The sequence below is a fragment of the Takifugu flavidus genome, chromosome 20 (assembly GCF_003711565.1).
Source record: "Takifugu flavidus isolate HTHZ2018 chromosome 20, ASM371156v2, whole genome shotgun sequence".
Taxonomy (NCBI): Eukaryota; Metazoa; Chordata; class Actinopteri; order Tetraodontiformes; family Tetraodontidae; genus Takifugu; species Takifugu flavidus.
In genome coordinates, this window is record NC_079539.1 from 2614165 (window position 1) to 2641744 (window position 27580).

At 45.5% G+C, this 27580-nt stretch overlaps 2 protein-coding genes and 1 long non-coding RNA gene across 10 annotated transcripts; 1 reads left to right on the forward strand and 2 right to left on the reverse strand.

The window, feature by feature from the left end:
- Positions 1-439: 439 nt before the first annotated feature.
- LOC130517219 (calcium/calmodulin-dependent protein kinase type II subunit beta) lies at positions 440-23536 on the reverse strand. Of its 8 annotated transcripts, none has more exons than XM_057018975.1 (21): positions 23103-23533; positions 20601-20695; positions 19688-19747; positions 19457-19511; positions 18743-18808; positions 16763-16835; positions 13485-13587; positions 12440-12523; positions 12260-12354; positions 12039-12161; positions 11562-11645; positions 11034-11076; positions 10221-10292; positions 9123-9160; positions 6210-6278; positions 5284-5328; positions 4749-4797; positions 3749-3824; positions 2971-3065; positions 2659-2895; positions 440-2562 (listed from the first exon to the last, which is right to left on the reverse strand). In XM_057018975.1, exons 1-20 carry the CDS (start codon positions 23162-23164, stop codon positions 2660-2662), a joined length of 1623 nt encoding a protein of 540 aa, XP_056874955.1. In that variant the 5' UTR covers positions 23165-23533; the 3' UTR covers positions 440-2562; position 2659. The 8 variants fall into 8 exon arrangements, with proteins under 8 accessions (XP_056874955.1, XP_056874954.1, XP_056874957.1 ...); XM_057018974.1 differs by lacking the exon at positions 16763-16835 and adding an exon at positions 16004-16076 and having other exon boundaries at positions 23103-23515; XM_057018977.1 differs by lacking the exon at positions 16763-16835 and adding an exon at positions 16004-16076 and having other exon boundaries at positions 9123-9157; positions 23103-23496.
- On the forward strand, positions 22076-24428 carry LOC130517267 (uncharacterized). The gene is made up of 2 exons (XR_008947673.1): positions 22076-22873; positions 24084-24428. It is a non-coding gene; the product is annotated as an uncharacterized LOC130517267 (long non-coding RNA).
- On the reverse strand, positions 24220-27455 carry nudcd3 (NudC domain containing 3). The gene is made up of 6 exons (XM_057019011.1): positions 27108-27455; positions 26431-26753; positions 26085-26217; positions 25850-25993; positions 25581-25769; positions 24220-25032 (listed from the first exon to the last, which is right to left on the reverse strand). Exons 1-6 carry the CDS (start codon positions 27300-27302, stop codon positions 24922-24924), a joined length of 1095 nt encoding a protein of 364 aa, XP_056874991.1. The 5' UTR covers positions 27303-27455; the 3' UTR covers positions 24220-24921.
- Between the last annotated feature and the right edge of the window lie 125 nt (positions 27456-27580).

A 27580-nucleotide genomic window follows, 5' to 3' on the forward strand; every position in this document is an offset into this window, starting at 1 on the left:
AACTGTGGTGAAGGGCAAAAATCAAAATGCTACAAATGCAGGAAATCGGGCTCTCAGGGAGAGAAAATAGATGAGCGGCGTGACTCTATGAGAAAAATGATTCCTCTCAGATCATTTGCTCAGTTAAAATACCTGTACAGCACATTTAGGTATGGCCAATAAACAATAAAGACAACATTGAGATTAGCAAATCTGGAATTAAGCTCTGATGTTGATGCTAAATTGGAAATCTCCTTTATGTTGGCTTCAAAAACAGTCAAAATGATGTGTTTTATGTGCCGTTTCTGCTTACTCAGTGTTGCTGGTAGGTTTCAGGAACAAAATACTGCAATATCATTTCCTTATAATCTGAAATAAGCACGTGTCCTCATCGTCAGTCCTTTAATCAGCACCATCAGCGTTGTGCATATGTAATCAATGAAACCACTGCACTGCAACGTGCGTACGATGCTCTCTGCATTAACATTTTATTGGTTCACACACTGACTACATCTGATCACATTTTAATATTGATAAGACTTGGAAATGCACATCAGAGGAATCATCAACACCATTAATATGATAATGTTATGAAAGAAATCAGTTTTACACACAGAAGCGTTCTGTCGTCTCCAAATCTCCTGAACCGAGGGAATCGAGAGGCCCCTACGACATAAGTCCATTGTCACATTGTCTCCAAAATAAGTAAACCTTTACCTAAATACTTCTGATCATTATGTGAAGACAAGCCTCAATCTGTTGGCCGTCATAATCTCAGATTTGTTGTTGGCCACAAACGCTGGTTATCTCAAAAGGTGCCTTTCCACCTTGTGTTTTGTTTGTTTTGTTGCCTTTGTACCATCCTGACTACACACGCAGCACTGAATCCATTGCACACTTACATTTTAACAGCATGAGTGTGATATATGAATGCTGAAATAATCATCCTCAATGAAGGATAGGCATGACTCCAGGTCAAGTAAGTAACACTGCTTTATCTTAAATATGTGCATCATTATTTAGAATCATTCATTTAGTTATCGCTCATTTTCTCCAGGCCTACAATATTATGATTTTATTTTCTTACCAATTTTACAAAAGACTATGCATTAATCTTTCAATTTAAGAAGTAAAATTGACTTAATGCTGATTTCTAAGTAAAAATATAGATCATATATAGATATAGTAGCTTCATAGGCACAATTATTCCTTAGTCAGCTTTCATTTTCACTCCTTACATGTCTGATTCAAGGCTCCTCAATCAACTGTGCGTAGATCGATTGATTGATTGGATTTAATGCATAAATGGCGCCCTCTTGTGTGAAAATTGGGGATTAAACGGGGTAAAAACACCTGTTTTTGGCGTAAACGGTCTAAAAAGGCAGACGTCGCAATTTGTTACTTGAAAATGTAAGCAAAACTATTCTTTAAGGTTCCAATTTATTTAGAGAAACTGTACTTTTGATGTGTTGGGCTATAGTTCAAATCCCATGAACTGAATCCAGTGTTCTTTAAAAGGCATATTCTTTTTTTAGTCACCAGCATTCTTATATATACTACACTATTAACACAAATAGAGTCCATCCACTTACAAAGCCAAGAAAAGAGAGGCGATAGATTATATTCTACCAACAGTTCAAAATGAAAATAAATAAGTAAATAAAATGCACTATAACAATCAACGTAGCAGTTATTAATTTGGATAATCATGCAATTAAATACCATCTATAGCATAACTGTAGTTAAGTCAACACGAAGAAACTGTAAATTGACATGAACAGCGCGACACTATCATTGTAACCATTGCCATAATTTCAGTAGTTTACTTGCAAAGTTTTGTACACAGAGTATCAATTCAGAACGACGGTAATATCTCAGCATGCTGCATGGTTTGCACTGTCTCACAGAGCGGATCGAAGGGGCCCGGATAACACACGGAGGCGTCGCTTCGGGGGTCAACTACACTCCAGAACAAGTGGGGAGGCGAACCGAAAAGACAAAAACCCAACGAAGCTGTACTAAACAACAGAACAGACTCGGATCGACTCCACCCGTTTGTTTAGTTAGCCGTAGTCGTGCAGGGAAGGAAAAAAACCAGCCACTGTTAATAAGAACACAGGAAAGAGTCATGCGCGTCGTTTAGAAAAGGAGATGCTGGGATCAAAGGTCAAAAATAAATAGGAAATATACTGTACAGGTTAAAAAGCACACCGACCGACCGCAGCTGTGATCACACGAGCAGAAGATTACGATTCGTTTACGTCTGGGGGGAGAGAACGGGCAAATGTTGGACGGCAGGGGAGCGCGGATGCTGTCTGGGTGTGTTGGGCTGCAGCCGCGTACAGGCCGACTGAAGCTGACGGGAGGGGGGGGGGTTGTTTTCAGACAGATAGATGTGTCCTCTGTTGCAGCGCAGGTCTTGGCGATGGGAGTGTCAGTGTCTGTCGTGGACAGAAAGAGAGAGAGGAGAGCAGAGTGGACAGAACGACCGCGATCCCAAATCCCTTCGGGCCGCCGTGCGCTTCTCTCTCGGGGGCGGGGCCAGCCTCCTTCCTTCCACCTCTCCTCGGCAGGGTCACGCACCTTGAAATACGGTTAAAAAAAAATAACTTCAACGTGGTTCTGATTGGTTGGTTTAGATCAAGTTTGAGGGAGTTCACAGCATCTTTGTCAGCCCACCTCAGCCCTGCAGCGGGGCAGCAGGGGCTCCTGAGCAGTGGAAGTGGACGTTCTGCCACCGGCTCTCCCGGCGGTGCCATACTCTGGTCTCTTCTGACTGGCTGGAGCGCGGGCGGCCCTGTCCGTCCACAAACTGCGTCAGGCGGATGTAGGCGATGCAGGCGGCGTCGTCGCCGATGATGTGCACGTGCGGGTTGAGGATGGTGGTGTGGATGGGCTTGCTGTTTTTGGAAAGCACTGGCAGGGAAAAGGGAGACGTTGAAATCTCTTAACACAAAATCGAATTATTAGAATGATTTTTTTTTTACTTACAGTTGTCAAAGTAGAATCTATGGAAGTCCATTCCCTCCACCAGATTACCCAGCCCCTCCGGCTCGAATGAGGTCAAGCCAGGATCACAGATCTTGCTGTGAACATGCACAAGAGGGTGAAAATGTCAAATCTGCAATATTAGGTCAGGATCTCGAAGTAATTTTTATGAAACGGGGACTTTTACTGATGCATAAGGAAGAAAACACCATCAGAATATTACACCGGTCCATTATTTGTGAACTGCTGCGGAGTCCGAGGACACAGAGGGAAGTCCACAATGTCAAACAGGACGAAAAGAAACTTATCCTATGCATATCATGTACAGTATGTTTAGTATATTTCTTAGCGTAATCTAAAAGCCGAGTCTCTGTGGACCTCAGTTGACCACTCAAAATCTTCTCTTAGCTGTAATTTTATATATAATATATATTTTATATAATAAAAGCAATAAAAAGTTGGAAAATTAAAAGTCAAAAGCAGAAGTAGATCACACCTGACCAGACGTTCTCCATTTTCAGAAAAGCCTGCTGACCCCCGCCCCTAATCCCCCCTCCCTCGGTCTACTAAGCATCACTTTTATGTGCATGAGGTAAAGAGGTGGTGGTGGTTGTGGTGGGGGGGGACTATAATTACTCTTAATCTTTTAATACAAATGCACTTCTCCCTGTCAATCACTTTAATGGTTCCTCTGAGGACAGCAGGCACTTTTGGAGTATATTTTACATAATTACATCCCGTTTTTTCCTGCCCGGCGTGACAGAGGAAGGAGAGGACTCACGCGTAGGCCTCGAAGTCTCCGTTGTTGACAGCCTCGATGAGCTGCTCCGTGATCTTTATGATCTCCTGTTTGCGGGCTACACATGAGACACAGAGGCAGAGCAATGATTTCAGCGTCATCATCAACCCCTTTCATCAAGTAGACAGACAAGAACCCCCCAATAAAAGAATCCAAACTTTACACAGCTCAGTCCAGACTCACCGAGCAGCTTGTTACTCATCGTAAATCTCATCAGTCAATTCTCTTTCATCAGCATGGGAAATCTCATCCATGGTAAAAGAAAACAGGTTCTTCTCTGCAACAAGTGGGACTGAGTCTGTCTGCACAATCACTCCAACGATAAGAAAGGATAAAATAACTCCTCTTCTGCTCCATCTAACCTCCAGAGCGCTCTCCAACTCTCCATCGTGCACCACATCTCCTGCCTGCATGTGAGGCAGCTACAGCTCATCACGCTATTCTTGTCCCAGCTCTTTATATGAGATTTACAGTGTCCTCCTTCCCTCACTTCCTCCCTACAGTGAGAGAAAGGCTTAACTCTCCCTCTCTCTCTCCCTCTCTCTCTTTCATAATCTGCATAAACTACTTTATTTTAATTGGAAATTCACGTGCTCTATTCTCATTATTTAACTATCGGTTTGAAATTTTATTTCAAAAGCGGTAACAATATTGACATTTTTTTCTAGCTACCCCAAAAGCACAATAAAAAGATGCAAGTCTCTAAAGTGTAAGTTCACATTTGAGAATCTGCAACAGTTTTTCAGGGAAAACGGTGAAAAAAAGTGTGTTTGTAGAGTTTTGGCAGCAAAAACTGGGTTAAACGGTGATTATTTGAGGAAAAGAACGGTACTTTTAGAACAGCATAATAATGTTACAGCTGATGATTATGAGAGATTGTTAATTTAAGGCAGCAGTTAAGGAAAAAAATGCTTCTTTTTTCATTTTAATGTCATTTAAGGCTTCATTACTCTACATAGGTTAAAAAAAAGATGAAAACTACCTTTCACGTCCTCATCCTCGATGGTCGTGTTGCTGCTGTCGGAGGATTCCTGCACAGACAAAATGATACAGCTGAACAAATGAGAACACAGACACACAGACTCACACGCACGCACACACACACACAGACACCCACGACAGTCAGGTTTACAACAGTGTGAACCGTGACTCACACTGTGTTTCTGTCAGAAATAAAGGACACACACACAGCTGCATGTGTGACTCAGCACCACACCGGCAGGATCTGCAAGACTGAGCCGCCTCCGTGCTCGAGGGGGAAGTGCAGACTGTACAGTACGAGAGGACGGTGGGGGTGAGGGTCACTCAGAACCCCCACTCCTCGAGCTCCAGGCCTCTGAACGCAGAGGGGCAGTGCGAGACCAGGGAACGGCTCCTGCGCCTCACACGTTCTCATGCAACAGGAGGCACACGGATAAACCACAGACAGACGGTTGCCGGTCCGACAACACAGGCCACCGCCACGAGGTCAACGACCCACAATAAAAACCACGCCAGGACGGGGAGGGAGGGTGTACCTTAATTCCGTCTACCGGGTTATGGATGACAGTAGTCTGAGGCTCCTGGAGGGAGAGTGGAGAGAGAGGATGAAAGAAAAAGAGGGAATGCGACGTGACAAAATGAGAGGGGAGAGATGAGTGGGCGTTTTAAAAAACTGGGTGGGAGCCACGGAACAGTTATTACAACTCGCCAGCCTTAATCTAATAGGAAGGCAATTCTACATTAAGAAAATGTCTGTTTTCTATGAGGAGGTTCTTCTGTGAAAACCTCTGATGCTGCGTTTGGATGAGAAGAGCAGGACAACGAAAAAGAGATTAATCACTTCTGACTGGTAAGACGGAGGATGATTAAATGGAACCATGCGTGCTCTTAATTGAAAAGGTCATCTAATTCTTATTAGGCTAAACAACACTCACACATGGACTCATCCAACTTACTCTCATTTTATGCCTAAAGTCCCATCTCAGGCCTGAACTACAGGTAATTCCAGGATTTACCCCAGATTAGGGCCAACTACGCTCAGGTTCATCTCAAAGTCTACGTTTCCATTCATGCAGGAAGTGCTGCAGGGGAGGGGGGGGCTGTCTAGAGGGTCAGTGATGCAGAACGCAAGTGGAAAATTTAATTACACTGATCTGAGAGGATGTTTTTGCGCGCCTGTAGTGGATGATTGAAGCAGATTAGGACAGTGGGGGTGGTGGTGGGGGGGGGGGGGGGTGACTGAGCATTCAGGTGAGCACTGACATCAGGATATCCCCCAGTTTGATAAATTTGGGCTTGTGTGACATCATAAAAATGACAGCTTCACCACCAACTCAGGCAGAAACGTGCGAGTTAAAAAGAGAACGAGTTTGAGTCCAAACAGTACGCTAACACACGTGCACACTTCATATTTAGAATGAATCAGACAGACAAGGCACAGATGGACACAGAGCTGTAGTACCAGTGCAGAAGAGGGGACGGTGCCTTTGGGACTGGTGACTATGCTGTTTCTCGTGCTGTTTGTCTGGGGCTGTGCGGGAAACACAAATTGCTACATTAGTGCACGGCAACAATGTGAGAGGCATCAGCTGCTGGTAGGTGGCGAAAGAAAGGAGAAAAATGCAGAGGGAGGGGAAGTGACGTCTCTCTCCCAAGGCTGGACAAAAAACGGCATTTATCGGCAGAGAGGTGGTTGTTAACGGTTTATCACCATCCACGTCAATTATTCATCTGCAGTAAAAGATGGAGAAGCAGCTGCGACTGCCGTCGGATACAGAGCCAAGAGAATCACATCCAGAACTGCATCTTTGCGACTTTAACCCCCACCACGACAGGTGGACTTTATAAGAAACAGACAAACATCGTGTTTATGGGATGTTTCACACAAACGTGCACATGCAGGCAGGAGACAACATTTACAACAGCTAATTATGGGAGATTAAAAAGGAAACTACAGCGTGAGCAGTGGGAAAATATAGAGATTACGGAGCAGTTATTGCAATTGCATAGTTTAATATAGATTTGTTATATAAGAAACCTATTTTATTCAGCCAGGAACAAAGAATTGGAGCTGCTTTGTAGAAGATTAAATTGGTTTAAATTGAAACCAGGTGGAAACGTGGCCCAGACATATTAAAAAGGTCAAAAACAATTTTAAAAACTGGCAAAATCACTTTCTTGGTACAGTGTGACCTGAGCAGAAATGGGATGCCTGCCAAAACAAAATCAAGATTTTATCAGAACGACTGAGTCACTTAGGTGTGTTAAAGACGCCGGCGGGACCCTGCGGCTGCAGGCGCGCTGCATAAGCTGCTGTTGGATGAAACAGCGGACGAGCAAAAATGTCCAGTGAGATTAATGGCCGAGATTCCAGAGACTCTGCTGAAGTAGCGAGAGTTTTTTCCTGGGAGGACGAACGTCAGAAGGATGGAAGAGAGGAGGAAACGGCCTGTTGGGAATGTCTGAGTGATGCAGACGGGGTGACAGATTCCTGGAACAACGGTTCTGACGGTGTGTTGGGGCGGAAAAGGAGGGAGGATGGACAAGTGAAGAGGATCATTCTTTCCTGCCACTGAAGAATGAGCGGAGGAAGTTTAATAGATGAGGAAGATGGTGTCAGCGGCCCACACGGCCGTGCACACGACGCCTTGGCTTCATGCACAACAGGACAAAATGTGCCTTAAAAAGTCAAAGTTGCTTAGATTTTGAGGTTATAACAACCTTTGAACTCAAAGTTGAAACAAGAATGTGCAGCAATAGTATTTAATGAAAAGAAAAGAATTTAACTGCACAAAAGCTAAAAAGGGCACTAAAATAGCTGCAGGCTTATGTGCATTTGAGCAACATTTGGGTGCAGCAAAAGAAGAGCTGTGATTATGCAATGATAGATTAATCATCTGCTGGGAAATAATCTGAGATTAGCATCAGGCCGCATGAGGGGAGAAAGGAGAGGTGGTGTGCAGAGGGAGCAGGGGATGAAGGAGGAAAGGGGAAGTTAATGCAGGGAGTGAGACATAAAGGAAGAAACAACTGCGGAATGTGTCGACGTGTTATTAATTCCTGTTTAAAACCAGACATTCACAGTTGGTATTGTCCAATATAACCCAGCATCCCCATATTCCACTCACAAATGGCCATCTTGGCTCAAGTGGCTCGATATCCACCGCTACAACACAGCTGTGGCACGTAAACACAGAGCTTGTGTGCAATTATCTTCCAATATTGTGTCAGTGTGATCTATAGATTATCCACGCTGTCAAACAGCCTCTGCTGCCTTAGAAAATTCATCTAAATTATTATGCAAATGTGCAAGTCTTGTTTGAGGCGCTAACCTCTCTTATTTATGTGCTCTCGATAGTTTCTGGCATCAGAATACCTAACTGGTCGGCTTCACTTTAAAGAAAAAAAGCTGAATAAACAGACATTTTAATAGTTTCGTGGTGATCGGGATGCTTATCGACCAAGCTGACTATAATCAAGTAATAACATAACTTTTATAAATGAGGCCACTCACTTCCCCAGTATTCAAATAACTTTATGGATAAAGCATCTATTACAATCACAAGTATCTGTAGAAGCTCTTCTGAACCTCCAACATGCACAATGATACAGACGAGCAGCGGGACAGTGGAGGGGGCGCCGGGCTGCACCAATAAGGATGAAGTTATTACGCAGGTTCAGCGTGCGAATAAACTCTCCAGGAAATGAAACAGCGTGACATTTCCCTTCGACACAATCGAGTTTGGATGGGTGGGGAAGGGGGGGGGTGGGGGTGAAATGAAACAAAGTCATGTGCGAAATGGACCCTGAAAGTTTCCTGTAGAATAAAACCCGCTTTTTAGACAACTTCATTATCTTAATCACACAATAATGCAAAGATCTGTATCTGCTGGACATTTCATAGATTCTTTTCATGCATTTTAAACTGTGATTTGTGTGACGATGAGTAGCTTCACTCATAAAAGTTCTTCTGCAGTTATTATGTCACCTTAAGCCTCAATAAGCACAACGCAAGATATGGTAGTTTTTGTAATCATACAACAGTTGTGATGTAACTTTATACTTATTCTTAACTGACCGACAAGAATCTTGTTTTAAAACTTGTGTAAACAGTGTTTTTTTGAGTTTTTTTTATGAGTTATATAGATGGCAGTCGGGATAAACTCTCGACTATATGCTGTCACTTTAAGGACAATAGGCTTCAAAACCAAAACCAATAGGCTTCAATTTAAAATACCACAATTACATCTCGTTCTATACGTGCGATTTGGGGTGAAAGATTCACAGCACAAGACCTTCAATAGTAAGGGACAGTGAGAGGGGACGTGAGGAAGAGAAGGACACGGAAAGTGAGAGAAGAGACAAGCGGGCTCACCTTGACGTCCGCCTTCTTGTTCAGGAGACTCTTGGCTGCTGCGGAGAGGCAGAATGACACACCCTCAGATGGAAGAGTACACATCATACACCCTCTAATGAGACCGCGGCTCTGAGTCTGTTCACTCTGCTGCGGGTGCAGCGCGCATGCATGGGCTGCGAGTCTGCCTGCTCATCAGAGCGCCACAGATGTCAAAAAAAAGCCTCAATGCCGATCTCCCCACATGTCAGGACGTTCTCCACCCTTAACCAGAGACTGGGGGGAAGGGGGGGGGGGGTAAACCCAGAGGAGAAATCTTCCCTCCCTCTGAAAAACAAAAATCCTCCCTCTATCCTGCAAAAAGCATCAATAACTCCATCCAACTGGCACCTCCTCACCCCGCTCAACTGGCCAAAGCATTAGATAAGCAGAGGACGTCAGGCAAGAGGGGGGGAAAGTCAAACTAATTCTGCCTATAATCCCAATACACCGACGGACAGATGCACGCACGGGCACAGGCAGAGACGTGGATTAGGACGGAGAGCACGAGGGAAGTGGAGATGCAGGTATGTGATAATGGGTTTGTTAATCTCAAGAGTGGGCTGGATTAGCGCGAGCTCATTGGTGGGCAGGACTGGTAAAACACTTTTAATGTTGCGGGTCGCGAGGGCAGAAATAGCACTGTATGTTCTGGAGCTTAACTGTGGCCTGGAGAGGAAACAGCTCATAATCCAGCAGTTCTGCTGACACTGAGCTCAAGTGTGAAAGCCAGCGTGCCCTTACAGTCATGTGACCTTTCCTCCTGCACCCCGATGCATGCAACACACACCCACACACACACACACACACACACACACACACACACACACACACACACACAGCAAGCACACACACACAAGGCAGGATGGAGGAAATGTGAGGCTGCTTACCTTGGCAAACATTTGAGAAGCATTGAGTCGGGGGAGAAAAGATTTAGGAGGAGAGATTAAAAGAAGCCGAGGGAGCGCATTAGCGTATGAAGTTGTGACTTAGAGGATTTCCATTTAATCATGTTTCGCAGCAGCGACGGATGTGCACACTTGAAGGGGGGAGAAGGCCGGAGGCCGAGGATGAGTTTACCTTGCTCCACGATGCCAGCGGTGGTTCCTGCCACAGCGCTGACAGAAGCGGGGGCTGTAGTCTGTCGGCCCACTGAAACGCAGAGAGACATGAGGAGGAGACGGTTTAGCCTGAAAGGTAACAAGCTAGAGGGGCCCTTTTCCTTCCCTAACACCAGCTGACTCCTACATTACCGTCACACGTAAAAGATTTTCATTTTAAACAACGTAATAGTGAAAAAGTTGGAAAAATACTTAAAAACCCTCATATTAGTGCATATACAGTCCGTATTTTCTCTTAATCAACTTGATTTTTTTTTCACATCCCTCAGAGTTTTGCAGAAAATGATTGTAGAGACAGAACAAAGCCTATAAAGTGGAGTTACTACTCTGAGTTATGTAACAAGATCGTTGGTTGCCTAATCCAAACCAAAGTTTCAACTGCAAACTGGGAAAAACAAAGTTTAAAGTGACATCGACAGTCCGAATGCCACCTTCAAAAATAATAATACTTTAATACTTTAACAGCCAAGTAGCTGCCTTCAGATTCAAATGACTTTTTTTATAAAAATCACATGTTCGGCACTTTAGATGAAGGTCTTCTAAAGTCTGTCATCATAGACAGAGATAACCTGACAGAAAAAAAAAGAAACTCATGTTTCCTGCTCGCTGTGACACCGCCGCCCCTCAACCTGCTGTGTGTTGGAGTGTGCGCGCGCCTGCATGTGCGAAGAGACGGCAGGAGACAGATGGCATGTCATCCTGTCCTCCTCTGCTCCCTCGGGGCCGCTGACATGTTCCCTCACCAGTTATTGTTTCGCCGAGCGGCACTCACCAGAGAAGTTCCTGGAGACGAGCATGGTGGTCAGGATGGCGCCCTGCGCATCACAAAAAGAGAACCTGGTGTCAAATGTGGGAGGGTTCACACATGCACCAGAATTGAACTACCTCAAATCTGAACGGGAAACGCCAGCAGCTATGGTATATGTCGCAAACCTTTCTCTCTACCCTCCTAAAAGTTACATAATTGCTAAAAAACACGAAGAACACTAAAGAACTACGCCAAGCCCTCTCTCTCTCTCTCTCTCTCTCTCTCTCTCTCTCTCTCTCTCTCGCTCTCTCTCTCGCTCTCTCTCTGGCACATGAGGTGCTAAATATCACACAAGCGCTCCGGTTCTGGTTTGAATGTGCTATCGTGTCTGAATGAAGCCGAAATCAACATTAGTATCAAGAGCCTGAATGATAAAAGCGTCGCTCTTGTTTCAAAGTGCAGGAGACCGGGGACAATGGCTGCATCTCAGTGGGACATCTGATAAATATTCACGCGCACGCTCCCGGGCGCGGTCCCCGGTGTTTTTCGCACCTTGAGTTTCCTTCTGGCGTTGAACTTCTTCAGGCACTCGACCGTCTCCTGTCTGTGCATCATGGAGGCCACCGTGGAGCGTTGCTGAGGGGAGACAAAGAAGGAGGCGTAATCAAACGTTAGAGGAAGAGCCGAGGTTTGACCCTGCATTGACCCTGGCGTGAACCTGTCGCTGTGACAGAAGCTGCCTTAAAGGAAGAGAGCGTTGTCCTCTCAATACAAGCGTGTCAAACAAGTCACAACTTGGCATATCATTCCTTTTTAATATTAATATTCAGGTGTAATATGATGTTTTTTAAGCTGTTGCCCTGAAACATTCAAATCAAAGCGTCTAATTTCCGAGTCTGGACACAGATGGTGCTGATGTTCGGCACCTTTGGACAGATGTTCACAGAAATGTCTGCAGATCTGTCATGTTCCAGCGTTCTAACAGGGTTGTTAATTATTGACAACAGGGTGCCTGATGGGTGTACTTACGCAGACCCATGGGTGTTTGAGAGCCTCCTGGGCAGTGATTCTCTTGGAGGGGTTGATAGTTAGCATCTGGTTGATCAGATTTTTAGCCTCCGGAGTCACGGTGTCCCACTCTGGGGACGGAAACTAAAGAGCAAGCACACAGACGGGATCCCAGGGACACCCAGGTTAAACCTGTGCGAAAGGAAATTTGGGGTTTGATGTGGGGTTGCGGCAGAGCTCACGTCGTAAGCTCCGGCTTTGATCTGCTGGTAGAGTTTGTGCTGGTCCTCATCCCAGAACGGAGGGTATCCAACCAGGAGGATGTAGAGGATCACACCTGCACACAAAACACAGCCTTTGTTGGAGCCGCAGCGCACTGGGAGAGGGTTTAGTAGCATGAAAGGGACAGAAGGAGAGCCTACCACATGCCCAGATGTCAACAGGTTTCCCGTACGCCTCCTTTCGCAGCACCTCTGGGGACAAGTACCCAGGCGTGCCGGCAAAGCCTAAAAAACACCACACAGTGTAAAAGCCTAGAACTAGTCCTTTATGTTAAGGTGCATTTATGTTATTTGTTTGAGAATTATGCAAACTCAACTTCAACAAGCTTCACTTCTGTTATAAGGGGAGCAGAAGAAAAGAAGCAAGCAGATGTGGATGGAAGCTCCAGGCTCTATCAAGGACACCTTTGGGCATCTTCTGGAACTTTGGGGTGCAATGGAAACCGAAATTACCCAGGTAAATAATGTTTGTGGGAAGGAGGGGCCGCTGTCATCAGTGCTGGCCGAGCTCTCGGGACACCCGCGACTCTTTTGGAATTCATATCTCATTGTGATGGGCTCCACGGCAACGAGCCGAGAGTTGGCTGCAGAACCACGTTCATTTGTTCAGCAGCGCTGGTTTGTGGTGATGTCATCCGCAAATCACTCAGACAGTTGATGAACGCTGACAACATCGATTTTACATGTCGACTCAGCATTCAGGACGGCTGACAAGAGCGATCGCTCGGAATGGCTGTTGGTGAACCGCTGCCCGAGAGGGGGAAATCTAAACGGATCACCGCTGGTTGGATCTCCGGGATTCTCCAGGCGGACTACATGATGGACACGATGAGGTTGTCAGGTTGGAGTCTTTTGGGTGAAGGCGGAGGCTGTGTGTGCTGCAGATGTGTGTGACCTCACATTTATTACATATCGAGTAGCACAATCTAGAAAAGTGGAGCCAACAGAAGGAGTGTTTGAGACTTAAGACGTGGTTTTAAGGCTGAGGTTAGAATTGGGTAAGGAAGTTGGTTAGAATGGTTGGGGTTGGGGTATGGAGCTGGGTAATGTATTATGTTTAAGAAGGTCCAGACGAAGATAGAAATGTAAGCGTGTGTGTGTGTGTGTGTGTGTGTGTGTGGTGTGTGTGTGTGTGGTGTGTGTGTGTGTGTGTGTAAGAGAGAGAGAGAGAAAGAGAGAGACCCACCGAACCAGGCCTGTTGATCTCCTTGGACTTCAATGGCCAGTCCAAAGTCAGCCAGCTTGACTGCAGCGTTCTTACACTTGCTGGCCAGGAGCAGATTCTCCGGCTGCACGTTTGACACAGACAGAATAGCCGAGTTAGCGAACCCGTCACCATGCAACACTAAGATCTGCATTTGCCTTCTATTGGTCAGCAGGTTGAAAAAAGTTGCCATGACTAATTTAAGATGGCACTTCAACTGAAAGGAACAGTGTTTTTTTCTTCTCCTTATACTAATTTTACTCCTCTGTGGTCATTTTTAGTCTCACTCATTTTGTGTTTCTGTAATTGCTTTTTATCTCTTTAGTCACCTTTCATCAGTTTTTTCATCACATTTATCTTCTGCCTCCCAACAGTTCCTCTCCCTATACTTTAAACAATATGACATATAGATTTTTATAGGTTCTCTGAGGTTTCGGGTCTTCATGGACCCCAGTTCCAGGTTTCTGCGAAGCAACGCGGTGCAGTTCAGCATGTTGAGGTCAAATTTCCAGAGCAAATCCCTAATCTGCCCACACATCCCCCATTGAGGGCAGGATTGTGGGTGATCACATTATTAGCAGGGCTTCATGCTAACGAGATGTGAATCTCCCCGCTAAATTCAGTAAAGAGCTAAACTTTACAGCACGCCCTTGAAAATGGCTTCTTTTCAGGTGTTTAAGTCCTTTTAAAAGCTAATGTAAGTTAATGAACATCATCGCTCTCACTTCAAACATGCCAAAAGCTCTCAAATACAAGAAATGTTAACATGAGGGAACATCATCAGGTAGATTCTTCAAGCACTTCCGCTCTCGTTTGATAGGAAAACCAACCTTGAAGTCTGGCAGCCCAGACCAAGATGACAGACCTGAGAACAACACCAACTCATAGCCAAGCTCATGCATATTTAACTACATCCACAAAACAACCAGGCCGACACACAGATGGGACTAAAAAGAACGTGTGCCGGCCTCGTTGCGGTTTGTTTACTTGAGGAAGACCAAACACGGCTCGTCTTCTTCGGGCAGCCTTATCTTTCCTGCTCAGAACAGCAATCTGACAAACATCTACGGAACACTACAGAAGACGGCTCCTCCCGCCGCGATCGATTCACACCACAAACCATCCACCGTTACAGAAGCGGCTGTAAATTGGAGTCATGGGGTCACCCTCGACAGGCGGATCTATAATCTGAATTAGAGGAGGGTGACAAACGTGGAGCACAGAGCACAAATTCCAGATAATCTGCAACACCTGATGGATGCGCTCTATTTTTAGGGGTGTTTTTGCTCCTTATGTGTCAAGCTCCAGGATGGTGAGATATATTTATGAGTCTTGGATAAAGGATCTCTGCTGAGAGGATTTTCTGATCTGTGCTCTTTCAAACGTGATGAATCGGCTTGTGGACGAGCGCTTTGAAGCCACAAATATTGCCATGGTTCCACGCTGACTGGATCTAAGTGAGAACACGAGCAGACGCCTCATTAGAGACTCGTTATTTAAAAAATCTGCCACGCTCCAAACAACTATTTTACATCAAACGTAGCCACCGTTTGGAGACTAAAGCGACGCTAGTAAACTGATTACGCTGCTAATCGGCCAAAAAGTGTAGCCTGTCAGGTTTGGGCCGAAGGAATCCTGCAAAACCTGCATCAGCATTAGCAGGTAAGCTACACAGTCCCAAAACACAAACATGTCACTGTTATATTTGGTCATAATCAGAGTTTTCCCACCATCATTAAAGACATGTGAGGTATCTTTACGTGTTCAATGGAAACGATACAGAATTCCCACCTCAGTGCCTCTTTTAATCAGCTGTTTAATAGATAAAGCTGTTTTCTGAATCCTTTTGTAGAACAAAACCTTCAGCACTTCTCACAATTACAGATAATTCTGCATTATCAATAGTGCCATAAATAACCATTTCAGACTTGTGCTCCCCTAATTTTAAGGAGAAGGATTATAACACTGAAGATAAATATTCATTATGGTTATCGCTGATGTTGAGTTATTGTTTTACCAAAATGTAATTATATTCACATCCTTTCAGCTTTTCCCAGCTTTTTGTTTGACAGTGATGGGGGATATCAGTGAAATGGATTTTTTTTTAAAACCCCTCTTCATCGCTGCAGTGATGTGAAAACTAAAACCACTAGAGGTCAGTAAGAAAAGACTTCTGGCTGCTGCCAAGTTAATTTCAAATGGGCAATTTCAATATTGAGTCTTATCCCTGCGGAAGCTCTCAGACAACATCACTGAAAATGAATCATATACAGTCAAGTGCATGCACGGATATTAGTGTAATGTAATGCAGGAAGGCAGACTCTCATGCATATATCGATCAATCAGGCCATCGGACATGCACAGACGAGCGAGCCTTCAAAGCGTTGCTGCACTTACCTGCTTTTGGAATCGGGTACAACAGTCAGACGCAGACATACAAAAGTTCCCTCCCAAGCTCACAGACACACCCACACAGACACACCCCCCTGTAGGTGACTCACCTTGAGGTCTCTGTGTACCACCCCCATCTGATGGCAGTGGAGCACGGCCTCCAGGATCTGCTGGATGCAATGACTGCACGCAAACAGCAGGGGGAGCAGGTTAGTCTGAGCACATTCAGACCTCATCTGTCACATCCATGCAGAGGCAGCAACATCTCTATCTGGCCTCCCCCAACACACACACACGCACACAGACTCACAATTGCAGCTAACACATACACTCGCCCACGTACATGTATTCAGTAAGAATGATTTCTTGCAGCACACTCACACCCCGTTTCCAAAGCGGTAAAACACTGTGAAGAGTGAACCTGTCTGTGAACTGTGCTATTTTCTGTTTTCAAGAAACGTTACTCAGGCAGCGTGGGTGTCAGCGGCAGCTCCACGTGGGAGGCACCGTGTCTAACCTGCACATTTGACTGTGGAATCTGTCCAGAAATGTCAGTAACACCACTTTTTATAAGCCGCTCTCACAAGCATCCAAGTGTGGTGTCTGCGAGGACTCGAGTTTCTCCTTTAGACCATCCGAAATAGTGCAAAAACAGTCCCAAATGCAAAGCCTGAAGACGGGCAGACAAGCGAGGGAGGAAAAAAAGAGACAAATAGATGGACGGACAGCAGGCACAAGCAAGTCCGCGACGCAGGCACAAACAAAATGGCAATGAGCACGAGCATGTGAAGAGCAAGTGTTGCACGCAAGGTGGGGACAAATGCAGAAAAATGAAATAAGCACACACACAGACACAAAGACACACACACCTTGAGGTCCCTGTGAACTATGTCATGTTGGTGGGCGTAAGACACACTGTCTAGAATCTGATGGATACAGTAACTGTGGAGACAAAACGACATGGTGAGGAACAGATACAGGAGGCAACACAAAGCAAGGAAGGTAAACATCCACGTCGGGACAGGAGCAGGTTGTTAGTAAGAACAGGAAAGATCATTTCATTCGATTTAGACCAGTTTGCAACATGTACTCTACCACATTAAAACAATATAACCAGTGTGCAGCATTGACCTCCACCGTTGTGTGATGAATTAGGTCTAATGGAGTGCATTCACATATTGTGGATGTTACACTTAAGACATCTTTGGGATTAGAGATTAAACCACTGAGCGTCCAATTAGTAGAACAATGTAAGGTGATGCTGCTCACACAGCCACGCAAGCGCTTTTACAACGCTGCACTTTAGACACAGAGGCGCTAACATCAGCACAATATGCTCACGGGGATTAGGGCAAAACCATTATATGGACTCTTTACCACACTCGAATTTTGACAACTGCCAGACCATAAAATAACAAATCAAGTAGGCTGGCTGCACCAGTGATATGGGCATTAGTGATTTATCATTGGCACAAAAGTTCCTCTGCCTCATCCTCATTCGTGTGTTCGCATATGTGGACAGGAAGAACACAGCAGACAGCACTTGCGTGACGTGAGAATCAGCAAAGCTGCCCTTCAACAAGGTAGAGAAAGAAAAGGAAGGTCAAGCAATTTGGCGTGTGCAGATGGAGGAGAGAGGAAACGTTGAGAGAGGCACTGTTGGACAGTAACCGAGGGCTGCTAGTCAAACGCGCACACCCACCCACACACACACACACACACACACACACACACACACACACACTCACACACACACGTGGATTTATCCAATTTATGCAAGGATAAAGAGGGACAATGGAGGCAGATGACAGGCTATACAAAATAATATGGTGGTGGTTTGGGGGGGGGGTTCAAGTACCGTCTGACATATTCAACACTGTTAATTATTCCGGCTCTTATGACAGCACACGTGCCCAACATTCAAAGGCTGAATTATGGAAACATGGCTGTCCAGGAAGTGCCTTTTTGCATTATTAAAAGCAGTATTAATGAGTTGTTTCAGGTCCAGCCGTGCCATTTTACAAAGACCACTAATGTTTAAACAGACCCAACAGGTACACCAGCTTGCTGAGCTTGTTTGGTGCTTGTTCCTATTGTTTCGTCCAGTTTTTGTTCTGTGCTTGGTGTCGATGTTGACATTTAAAATGGTCTCTCAAAGCTTTCTTGAGAGATCCGAGCTGTAATTATTTCATCCTTGTGTGTGATCATTTAAATCAGCAATCTTGTCTGCAGAACAATGTGGGAACATTTGCATTTAATTTCACATGTTTCTTGACTGAATGGAAGAGGACGCCAAGAACTGACTCTCTGATTTCACCTCACGAATGACGCATCAAAATCTCACACGATTGTGGTTTGTTTAGAATGAGCTCTTAGCGATTGCAGTGAAATCGCACACGTGGCGATGCGAAGAGCCAAGAAGGGACGCGTGAGCGAAAGGATTCAACGATCTTAACCAGTCGGAGTCTTTCATTCCGCTATTTGCCTCCTCCATTTAATGTTTCACTCCCCATCTTTCCTTCTCTCTCGCCTCCACAGTCCGCCTCCACAGTCAAATTGATTTAGGTCTACCTCCTGAGGGGGGTATGGCGTGGGCATGTGGGCATTTTGTTTCCATCTGTCTGTAAATTCTGATGCTAGTAAAAAAAAAGAAAAAGACTCAACCTCGAGCCAACCTCTGCGACTTGGTTCCCAGAAGTCGCAGAGGTATTCATCAGAGCTGGTGGCTATAATGCAGTGTTTTCAAAATGTTTGGGTGCTAATGAGGGGCTGCTGGAGGACTGCGGAGGACTGACATATGGACGAGATGAAGAAGACGACGCACTGCGAGAGAATCCTGAGGTGTTTACCTGGCGTCTGCCTCACTGTAGTACTCTCTCGCCACGATATCCTCGAACAGCTCTCCCCCTGTTACCCTGAAATATGCAAAGACAAAGGCCAAAATGCCACATCACATTCTATACATTCAGCAGAGGGAGAGAGAGGAGAGAGAGAGAGACGGGGGGATGTCCTCATTAGGGGGAAACCCCGGCTGCAGGATTCACTCCGAAAGCGTTGCCATGGAGACTGGCTCCAGTGCGGGGGAGTGTAGCTGGATCTGTGCGTGTGTGTGTGTGTGTGTGTGTGTGTGTGTGTGTGTGTGTGTGTGTGTGTGTGCTAAAGTGGAAGCTGCAAGGATGGAGATGGGGGGAAGGGAGGAGGGGGGACTGTTATGTAATGGGGGAACTGCCTTGGAAACGAGAAAGAGGAGGAGAGAGGGAATAGAGAGGATTGAAGAAAGAAAGAAAGAAAGAAAGAAAGAAAGAAAGAAAGAAAGAAAGAAAGAAGAAAGAAAGAAGAAGAAAGAAGAAAGAAAGAAAGAAAGAAAGAAAGAAAGAAAGAAAGAAAGAAGAAAAAAGAAAGAAAGAAAGAAAGACAGAAGTGGAGGGAAATGAAGCACCGGGGGAGAGAACGAGGAGTAGGAGGGGACAGCGGCAGCAGTGTGGCAGAAGAAAAGGGAAGAAAAAGAAGTGGAGGCAATAAGACGGATGAGAGAGGGAGGGAGAGGAAGAGCAGCAACTCACAAGTCGAAAATGAGATAGTGGAAGCCCTCCTCTGAGATGCTGTCATGGAGCCGAACTGCAGACAGAAACACACAGACGCAGGCATCAGTTTATTCTGGGATGCACCTCCGAAACATAGAATCGCTCCTGTGATCCAGCTGATGGATGCAGGCAAGATAAAGGCGCCTAAATAATGAGCCCTGAGCTGAAAATCAGATGTAGAAAGGCGGCAGAAACAGGCTGAGATCTCACCAATGTTTGGGTGCTTGAGCAATCTGCAGATCCTGGCTTCCCTCTCCAGCTTCTGGTGGTCTAGAAAACAGCCAGACTGCAGCTTTACATCACATCTCAGGATGGGACGACCCTGAACGCTCCCCTCATGCTCCCGTCACAAAATCCTTCTAACTTACAAGTTTAAGTGTCACGTGGCCGCTTTGCTCAAGGTCATCGGTGACGACTCCTGACGCAAACAGATGCACGTTTGCCTACATCTGTGACAGGAGCCTGAGGGCCACGCTCGTCCCAGATGCACATTTAACCCGTCGTTCCAGAGAGGGAAAATCCACGATAAATAGAAGACGGGAGGATTAAACAGGCTCTCCTGTGGAGACGTGCGCGATCGTCTTTATCTTTTCTGATTGACAGAATTACAGTCGACGCCACTGTGCGGATGTCACAACAATGTCATAATGTTTTTATCTTGAGCACGGCACAAACTAGCGCACGAGGTGCCAAAAGGAAGCCGTAGTGCTGCGGGAACTAATTTCTTTCATTTGTTTATGGGTGATTTTTGATTTATTTATTTATTTATTTCACCACATTTGTTAGAGCAAATGCTTCAATGCCTCGACTATCGGTGAGATAACGTGTAACATTTTATCCATGGTTCCTGCTCTCTGATTCGAAGGAACTGATTAGCGTGAGTGTGTGACGGAAAGCGTCATCTGCCTCTCATGGAGGAGCAGACGTGGATGCTTCACACACTGGAATCAGACACTTGCTAAAATATGCTAATGTGAGCTTTCAGATCTAGGACAGAAACAGGCACGTAATGAAGAAAAAAAACCCACAATGCCTCTGCTTCTTTATATTCTCGTGACTGACTGAGGAGAAATGGGTTGGAAGATTTCTGCCGGTGGATTTTGTTTTAAATGCTCCCCCTCACCTCTGGCTGAGAGCTTTTTGGTGTTGATGATTTTGGCGGCATACTCTTGGCCTGTGCAGAGCTTGACACAGCGGCGCACCACTGAGAAGGCTCCCCTGGGGGGGGAAAAGAGAGGGGACAGAAGGATGAGATGGGTCAGCAGCATTGTCAGCATCAAGCCGCCCTGATCTGAATGCCTGATACACAGGAATCTAGGACTTTAGAACAAAGTCTGCAAGTGAGCATCAGTGGTCATGCTTAATTCAACATAATTTAACCTTTTCCTGTGGTTTGACAAATAAATCTATCTCTTTTTTCTTTGATTTTCAGCCAATATGAGGCAACAACACCGACTGTATATACAGTAAATATAATCCGTCCAGCAGCGCCCCTCGTGGCCACATTTATACATTGCATCGCTTTTGGATTTGAAAGAATCAGACTCAAAACCTTCATTGTTCTTGACAATTTCAGAGATGTGACAGGCATCAAATGCCAAGAGGGAAAGAAGAGGATAAGTGCAAAAAACTGTTTCGCCCTGTCGTGTTTTAAGGGGCCATGTTGGCTCATCACATCCAACAGAGACAAACAGAAATAACTACCTCTGTCATTTCTCAGAGCTAATTTTATCTCACCTCAGCACTGTTACACAATGCAACACTCACGCTCTCCTCCGAGCCCTTGCCTCTCTTACGAGCACTCCAACATGCATACATTACGTGGGGATGGGGTGAGAAAGTGTGGCACCCTCTGGCACCTCGGCCCTGTGGCAACAAAGGTAGCAGAATGTCGACGTGGCTGGTCGACAGCCAGGCTGGGTTGGAGTCGGGAGGAGGGTCGGAAAGTCAGCATAAGAACCTCTGATTTGATCTGATATTGCTTTTTTAAAATTACATCTCAAGAGAGGAAACAAAAGCTATAAAATATGATTGAACCAAAATCCTCAGCACAAAATACACATTACAGATGGATGGATGGATGGATGGATGATGGATGGATGGATGGATGGATGGATGGATGGATGGATGGATGGATGATGGATGATGGATGGATGATGGATGGATGGATGATGGATGGATGGATGGATGGATGGATGATGGATGGATGCATGGATGAATGCATTTAGCATCAAAATATTACCAATTGGTTAAGGCTCACTTACTCACATACACAAAAACAGGAAGTGCCCAGGAAAGGGTGGCACAGACATGCTGATCGCCAAGCAACACAGAACACCTGGACAGAAGGCTGATGACGTCACAGGCCATGTGTCCACCTTGTACAGCAGGTAATCTTTTTCTAATCTTGGCACACTCGATGACTCTTTGCTATCTTCATAATACGACGCTTAATTGTGTCAAAATGGCGGTGATGTGAGTGGGGGAGCTCCTTTTCTAACCTGTGGCATGAGAAATAGTGTAACATGCAGAATCCTTCTTTATTGGTAATTAGAGGTCGACGCTTAACTGCAATATGTGATCATGTCTGATGATATTTGAAGGGAAATGTGATTTCTTTTATTTCAATCAACTAAAAGCCGCCCGTCCCGCCATCCGACCGCTCCCAGTATCATTTACTCTCTTTACATCTGCATCTCTCTCACGCCCGCACGCGTACGCGCACGGGCACACTCAAACAAAGTGACAGCAGCAGCAAAACAGCAATAAAGCTGCTGTGTTATCAGCGAGGGCAGCTGCTGCTCTCCTCTCATCCCCATTCTCACTACAATATAACATCGAGGAGCTTCCAGATATCATGAAAGAAGTCCATTTAAACCATAAGCGCTAAAACCCTCCACAGCACCGAACTTGTTGCCCCCCCCCCCCCCCCCCCTCCTCCCGACACTGTGCAATAAGTGTTCCTGTGAGGCAAAAATTGCAGAGAGATCCTCTCAACCCACGCACAACCTGACAGAGACATCGAGTCCACTTTGCATCTGCCCACTGTGGCACCCGTGGCCTCCTCACTCTCTCAACTTGTCTGCATCCTATTAGTCACACATGTCCAATCACTGCGTGCGTGTTTTTAAATCAACAGACACACCTCGTTAGACTAGCGGCGGATCAGGCGCATTATTCTCTCACTTCTCAGCTAAGCTTTGCGCCGCTGTGATTAAAGCCAGCTAATGACAGGAGGGCTTAATTCCGACACATCACCCCCCCCTAAATATTAGGCCTATTTGTCCCTAATTAGCCTTCTGGGCTCAGATGGGAGGAGCGGGCTCACAGGGGGGTCTACACCCAGTTCGGTGCTCCGCGGCACCTGCAGCCCCATCTCCTTCACGCCATGGAAAAGTAAGTCAGGTGCTACTGAAATAAAGCAATCCACTGCGGAACTGTGGCCATTCAGACCATTTTAGATGCACTTGTCGTCTGTTTGTTTGTGTGTTTGTTCTGACACCGCATCCATCAGCGCAGACGTGCAGGGCTGCATCCCTCATGGTGCGCGCTTTAGGATGGGGGGTCAGGCTGCATGCGGCACCCCCGGACACTCGCAAAAGCGTGAAAGGTAAAAGCGCCTTACTTGCCGAGCTCCTCGTACAGCTGGTATTCATCCGTAAAACGCGTACAAGTTGTCGTTGCCATGATGGGGTTTCTTTTCCTCCTCGGACGGTCGTCGGAGTCCGGAATGCGCGGTGCGTCGCTGCGGACGGGAGAACCTCGGGACACAGTCTCCGCCCACCTCTGAACCTCCGGACGGTTCAGTTGCTGGCTGGCGCGCGCACAGACACACTTACACACACACGCACACGATCGCGGACTCGTTCACAAGCGCGCAATAACGCACAGGGTTCGGCTGATGGTGGGCTTGTGTGCGGAAGCGGCCGGGGAGGACGGACTCTTTAAATACCACACAGGCTGGAGATGTGAGCTCACCGCATGACGCGCTTCCACTGATTAAAAAAGGGAGAAGAGGCGAGAAAAAGTGGATTCGAGGAGGGAGCGAGCTCTGATTGAGGAGTTCAGCCTCTCATTATGAATCCATGAAGTGAGACCGCCACCCTGACGCCAGATTATCCTTCTCGCTCGCAGCGTTTTAATCCCAAAGTGTGATTTGAAATAATGACTAATCAAAAACCGACCGAGCAGGAGGTGTCAGACCATCCGAGGAATGCTTCCTTCACCATTGCCCCTGATGTTTAAGCCTTTTATTTGTCACCCTGGCGGCATGACTGCAGCCCGTCTTTCCATCATTCTCTCATCAACACCTTATCAACTCTTTCCATTGTGTAAGTGGTTCTGTAAATGGACAAATGGAGTCACTGGAGCTGCACGATAACAAGATTTTTTTTTGGGGGGGGGGGGGGGGGGGTATTATGGGATTTCAGTTTATGAGTATGATTTATTTTATTCATTTATTTAGTTGGAACTGGGCGACAGCGGACTTAATAAATCAGTCTTTGACAACATGGCAGATTAATTAACAATTAATTACGCATGATTTGCACAGTTCATTCCAGCTCTTGATTAACTTTCCCCCCTCCTGACTATGCTTCAATCTGAGGTTCAATCCCCCATTTTACAAGCACGGTGAGGAGAGGTGGGGGCCCGAGGCCATCAGACGCAGGTCGAGAAGCCAGTGAAGATACCTGGTGAAGAACATTGCATGGAGAAGGATGGTGCACGATGTAACACAGGAGTTCAGATTTCAACCAAAACGTTTATTTCCAGTCTCAACACTTTTGCTGATATCAGTGTTGCTGTGAGCCAGATCCGTGGAACAAGCCAGTTCTCAGCGCGTCGCTCATCATGCATCCGTGCCTCATGATCCAGAATGAACGAGTGAAACACACAAAAAAAACTAAACATCCAAACGAGCTACTCACCATTAAAGATGTGAAAGAATTCATATTGGTTTAAAACCAAAAATTCTGAAGTTTGGGTCAAAGCAGGTGGGACAGTATCATAGATTCGCAGGCAGCCTTGAGACTTTAAATAATGAGCCAATTATTAATGGTGTATGTATAACAATCCAAAGTGTTGGGCCACAGTGGAGTCCACTTGTATTGATCACAATGTCTAACATCAATAATCACTCATAGAAAATGTTATCTAATCAATCTTCCCCATAGAATTAAGTTTGCCGTGTTGTAAATGTAAATATGAACATGTAAATTATATTTAGTTCTGTTCGATGTAACTGTGTCACTATGTACAACAGTGGTGAAATCCTGCCTGAACACATGCGATCACAAGCACCCCCCACTGTCTGCACCGTCTTCCTTCATCTCTCCAAACACAAAACTTCACTTTGGCTCATAATGTTGTTTTTCAGAAGTAGCAAAATCAGCAGTCACTCGTCACTCCAGCCAAGTTGTGTAAACAAGGACTCGGTTAGCGTATCAGAACTGCACGGCTCCGGGCGGGATGTCGAACATGGAGGGGTCGAACTCCTGCCCTTTGAAGGGGGATCCTTCCACGTCCCAGCCCTTCTTCAGCATGTCGTGCACCTTCTGTGGAGAGCAAAGGTTTGAGCATGAAGATGCGTCACTGCCACTAACAAAGGTGACAGTGCCACCTAGGGGTTTAACTGAGTACACCCTTATTTTCAGTAGCATCTTATCCTCCCAGTTTCATCACTCATCAGTTGCTGAACTGGTGAGTAATGCAGCCCAGAGTCACAAGCTAATCTGAGGCTGTACTGCAAAGACTCCACTGGAAAATTGCAGAATCTTTCGGCCTTATCGACCAGAACACTTGGAGAGTGCGTAGAATTCATTGGTTGTGCCGGTGATTGAAATCCACCACGTTGGCAGTCGAAGTTAGACAGTACTGAATCTGTTGTCTGCCATCAGTGTCGGTCACATTCAGGAGGCAGTTTATTAACATCCTGCTGCTCTAACTGGATGCTGATTTAGAGACGGGCTGTCAGGGTTTTACGCTGCATGAGTTTGTTAGCCTCAGAATTGCACCTTTTCTTAAGACTTCTACTCAATTCTGTATGATTAATGTCTTCCCTCTTTGAAAACGTGTGCATTTCTGTGCTCAATCATTTCATCACCATTTCATGACTCTGTGGTTTCCCCTGCAGCTTCTGTTGGTAGTCGAAGGTCAGTCTGTCGAGGACGGCATGCTCCTCTTCATCAACTGTTGCCATGGAGCGCTCGCGGTTGATTTTGTCAATGTCTATTTCCTTTTCTCCTTTTAGCACGGCATTCCACCAAACCTCCGAAGTCTTACTGAGAGACAGCTGGAAGACAAACCCAGCAGGTTTAATTAAAACTATGTGTTCAACAAGGCTTGTGTGTGCACGTGTGTGTGTGTGCTCACAATCACGCAATTTCCAGGCTCCAAACTCCACAGAGAGTTTTCAGTGTTGATCTTATTGGTCAGTTCACCCTCCATCAGTGTTTTCTCCTCCGCTCCGTCCCTCACACACACTTTGACACTGTTGGGCTGCAGACTGACAGTGACCTGACCGACAGACAGGGAACACATGTGAGAGGCTAAACGGCACTCTGTTTGGGAAAAAGGAGCGTTCCCAACATATCAGGTGGACGTTTACCTGACGGCCTTTAATAATGGTCTTTGGCACAAATACTCGAACCTCGACATCTGAGTAATCCTGAGACCAACTGTAGTTTTCTCTCACTGCCCCGTTATAACTGTCAGGGTTCTCCTGAAATCTGTTCTGACTCCTGAAAAACAGACAGGTGCGTACAGAGATATTTATTATCTGAAGACATATTTAATATTAGTTCCATTTTGATTAATAACGTGAAATTTAGTATAGTGTATTGGTATATTAAGACCAATTATTACAGAGGGAAATGCTGAACTAAACAATACATTTTTAAATTTGTGACTACTAATAATAACGTTAAAAAAAATAGCTGCTTTGCTTTACTCACTGATCCGAGCCTTTGCTGGCTGCAGATGCCTGGGCTGGAGCGCCGCCGCCGCCGCTGCCGCAGCCGCCGCCGCCGCCACCACCGCCGCTGGTCTCAGATGAAGAGCAGACTGTCACCTGAGAAGAACCTTCCACAGCATTTGCAGACGAGCTCTCCAGCTGCGCAGCCTCAACCCTCTGCTTTTCTGGCTCTTTGTGAGACTCATCAGAGATTTCCAGCTCCTGAGCCACAGGAGGAACACACTGGCTCTCCTCTCTCCTTCGCAGCTCAGTCAGCAGCCGCTCTCTGTCATGATCGGCCAACTTCTCAAACAGCTTAAATGTCTGGAAGACAGTTCAAATCACAGGCTAAAAGAGGGAGAAAATCAAGTGCAAGCTATATGAATATATAAACTTAAAGGCCAATTTATAGCAATGCACATAGACATACATTCAATTCACACCAAATATTTAACATTTTAACTGGCTAAGAACATTCAGTAACACACGTTTTGTTATTTACACGTGTTTTCAAGCTTAGGTTTGACCTGGTCCATCAGAAATGTATCACAACATTGGAAAAATCAATCTTAATGTTACATTTATAAAAATCTTTTTTACTGGCGTAATTAAAGCATTGGACGTTTCTGTTTAACGTATCGTGATGTTACTAACATTTCTGAGCCTGATCAACTTTACCTTCAACACCATCTTCTCTGCCACACCCGGAGGGAAGCCCATCTTATCGTTGGGGCTTGAAAGCAGGCGATAAAAGTCAGTCTTGCGGTACAAAAACCCAAAAAAGACCTGTAGAAAGTCTTGAATATTTCCAACGTGTTGTAGAATCCCCAGCAAAGCGTTGTCGTACATCTCTGACATCTCCAGCGACGCCATCGTGAGTTGCAGCTCTTCACTGGAGTAACAAACCTTTCAAATAACCAAAACGAGATTTTACGAGCTGATATTAACCGGCTTTGTTGTTAAATGAGTTTAAAAACAAAGCAGGAAGTCTTGTGGAGCAAAATAAAACATCCCGTTAAACAATTTCAAATTAAAAATAAACTTTTAACAAAACCGGATTACCCGCATTTAACTTTAACAAAATCAAGTATCAAGTTAACAAGATGATTTAGATTTTACAAAAAACGTGGCAATAATTGTCATAATAAAAG

Excerpts from the sequence above, each read along its gene's own strand:
- nudcd3 (XM_057019011.1), bottom strand. The coding sequence starts at position 27,302 with ATGGCGTCGCTGGAGATGTCAGAGATGTACGACAACGCTTTGCTGGGG. Across the intron at positions 26,754-27,107 it reads CAGAGAAGATGGTGTTGAAG|ACATTTAAGCTGTTTGAGAA; the intron begins GTAAAGTTGATC and ends ACTGTCTTCCAG. Across the intron at positions 25,033-25,580 it reads AACCACAGAGTCATGAAATG|AAGGTGCACGACATGCTGAA; the intron begins GTGATGAAATGA and ends TGCTCTCCACAG.
- LOC130517219 (XM_057018975.1), bottom strand. The coding sequence starts at position 23,164 with ATGGCAACGACAACTTGTACGCGTTTTACGGATGAATACCAGCTGTAC. Across the intron at positions 11,077-11,561 it reads ACGCCAGAAGGAAACTCAAG|GGCGCCATCCTGACCACCAT; the intron begins GTGCGAAAAACA and ends TGTGATGCGCAG. Across the intron at positions 4,798-5,283 it reads ACCCGGTAGACGGAATTAAG|GAATCCTCCGACAGCAGCAA; the intron begins GTACACCCTCCC and ends TTGTCTGTGCAG.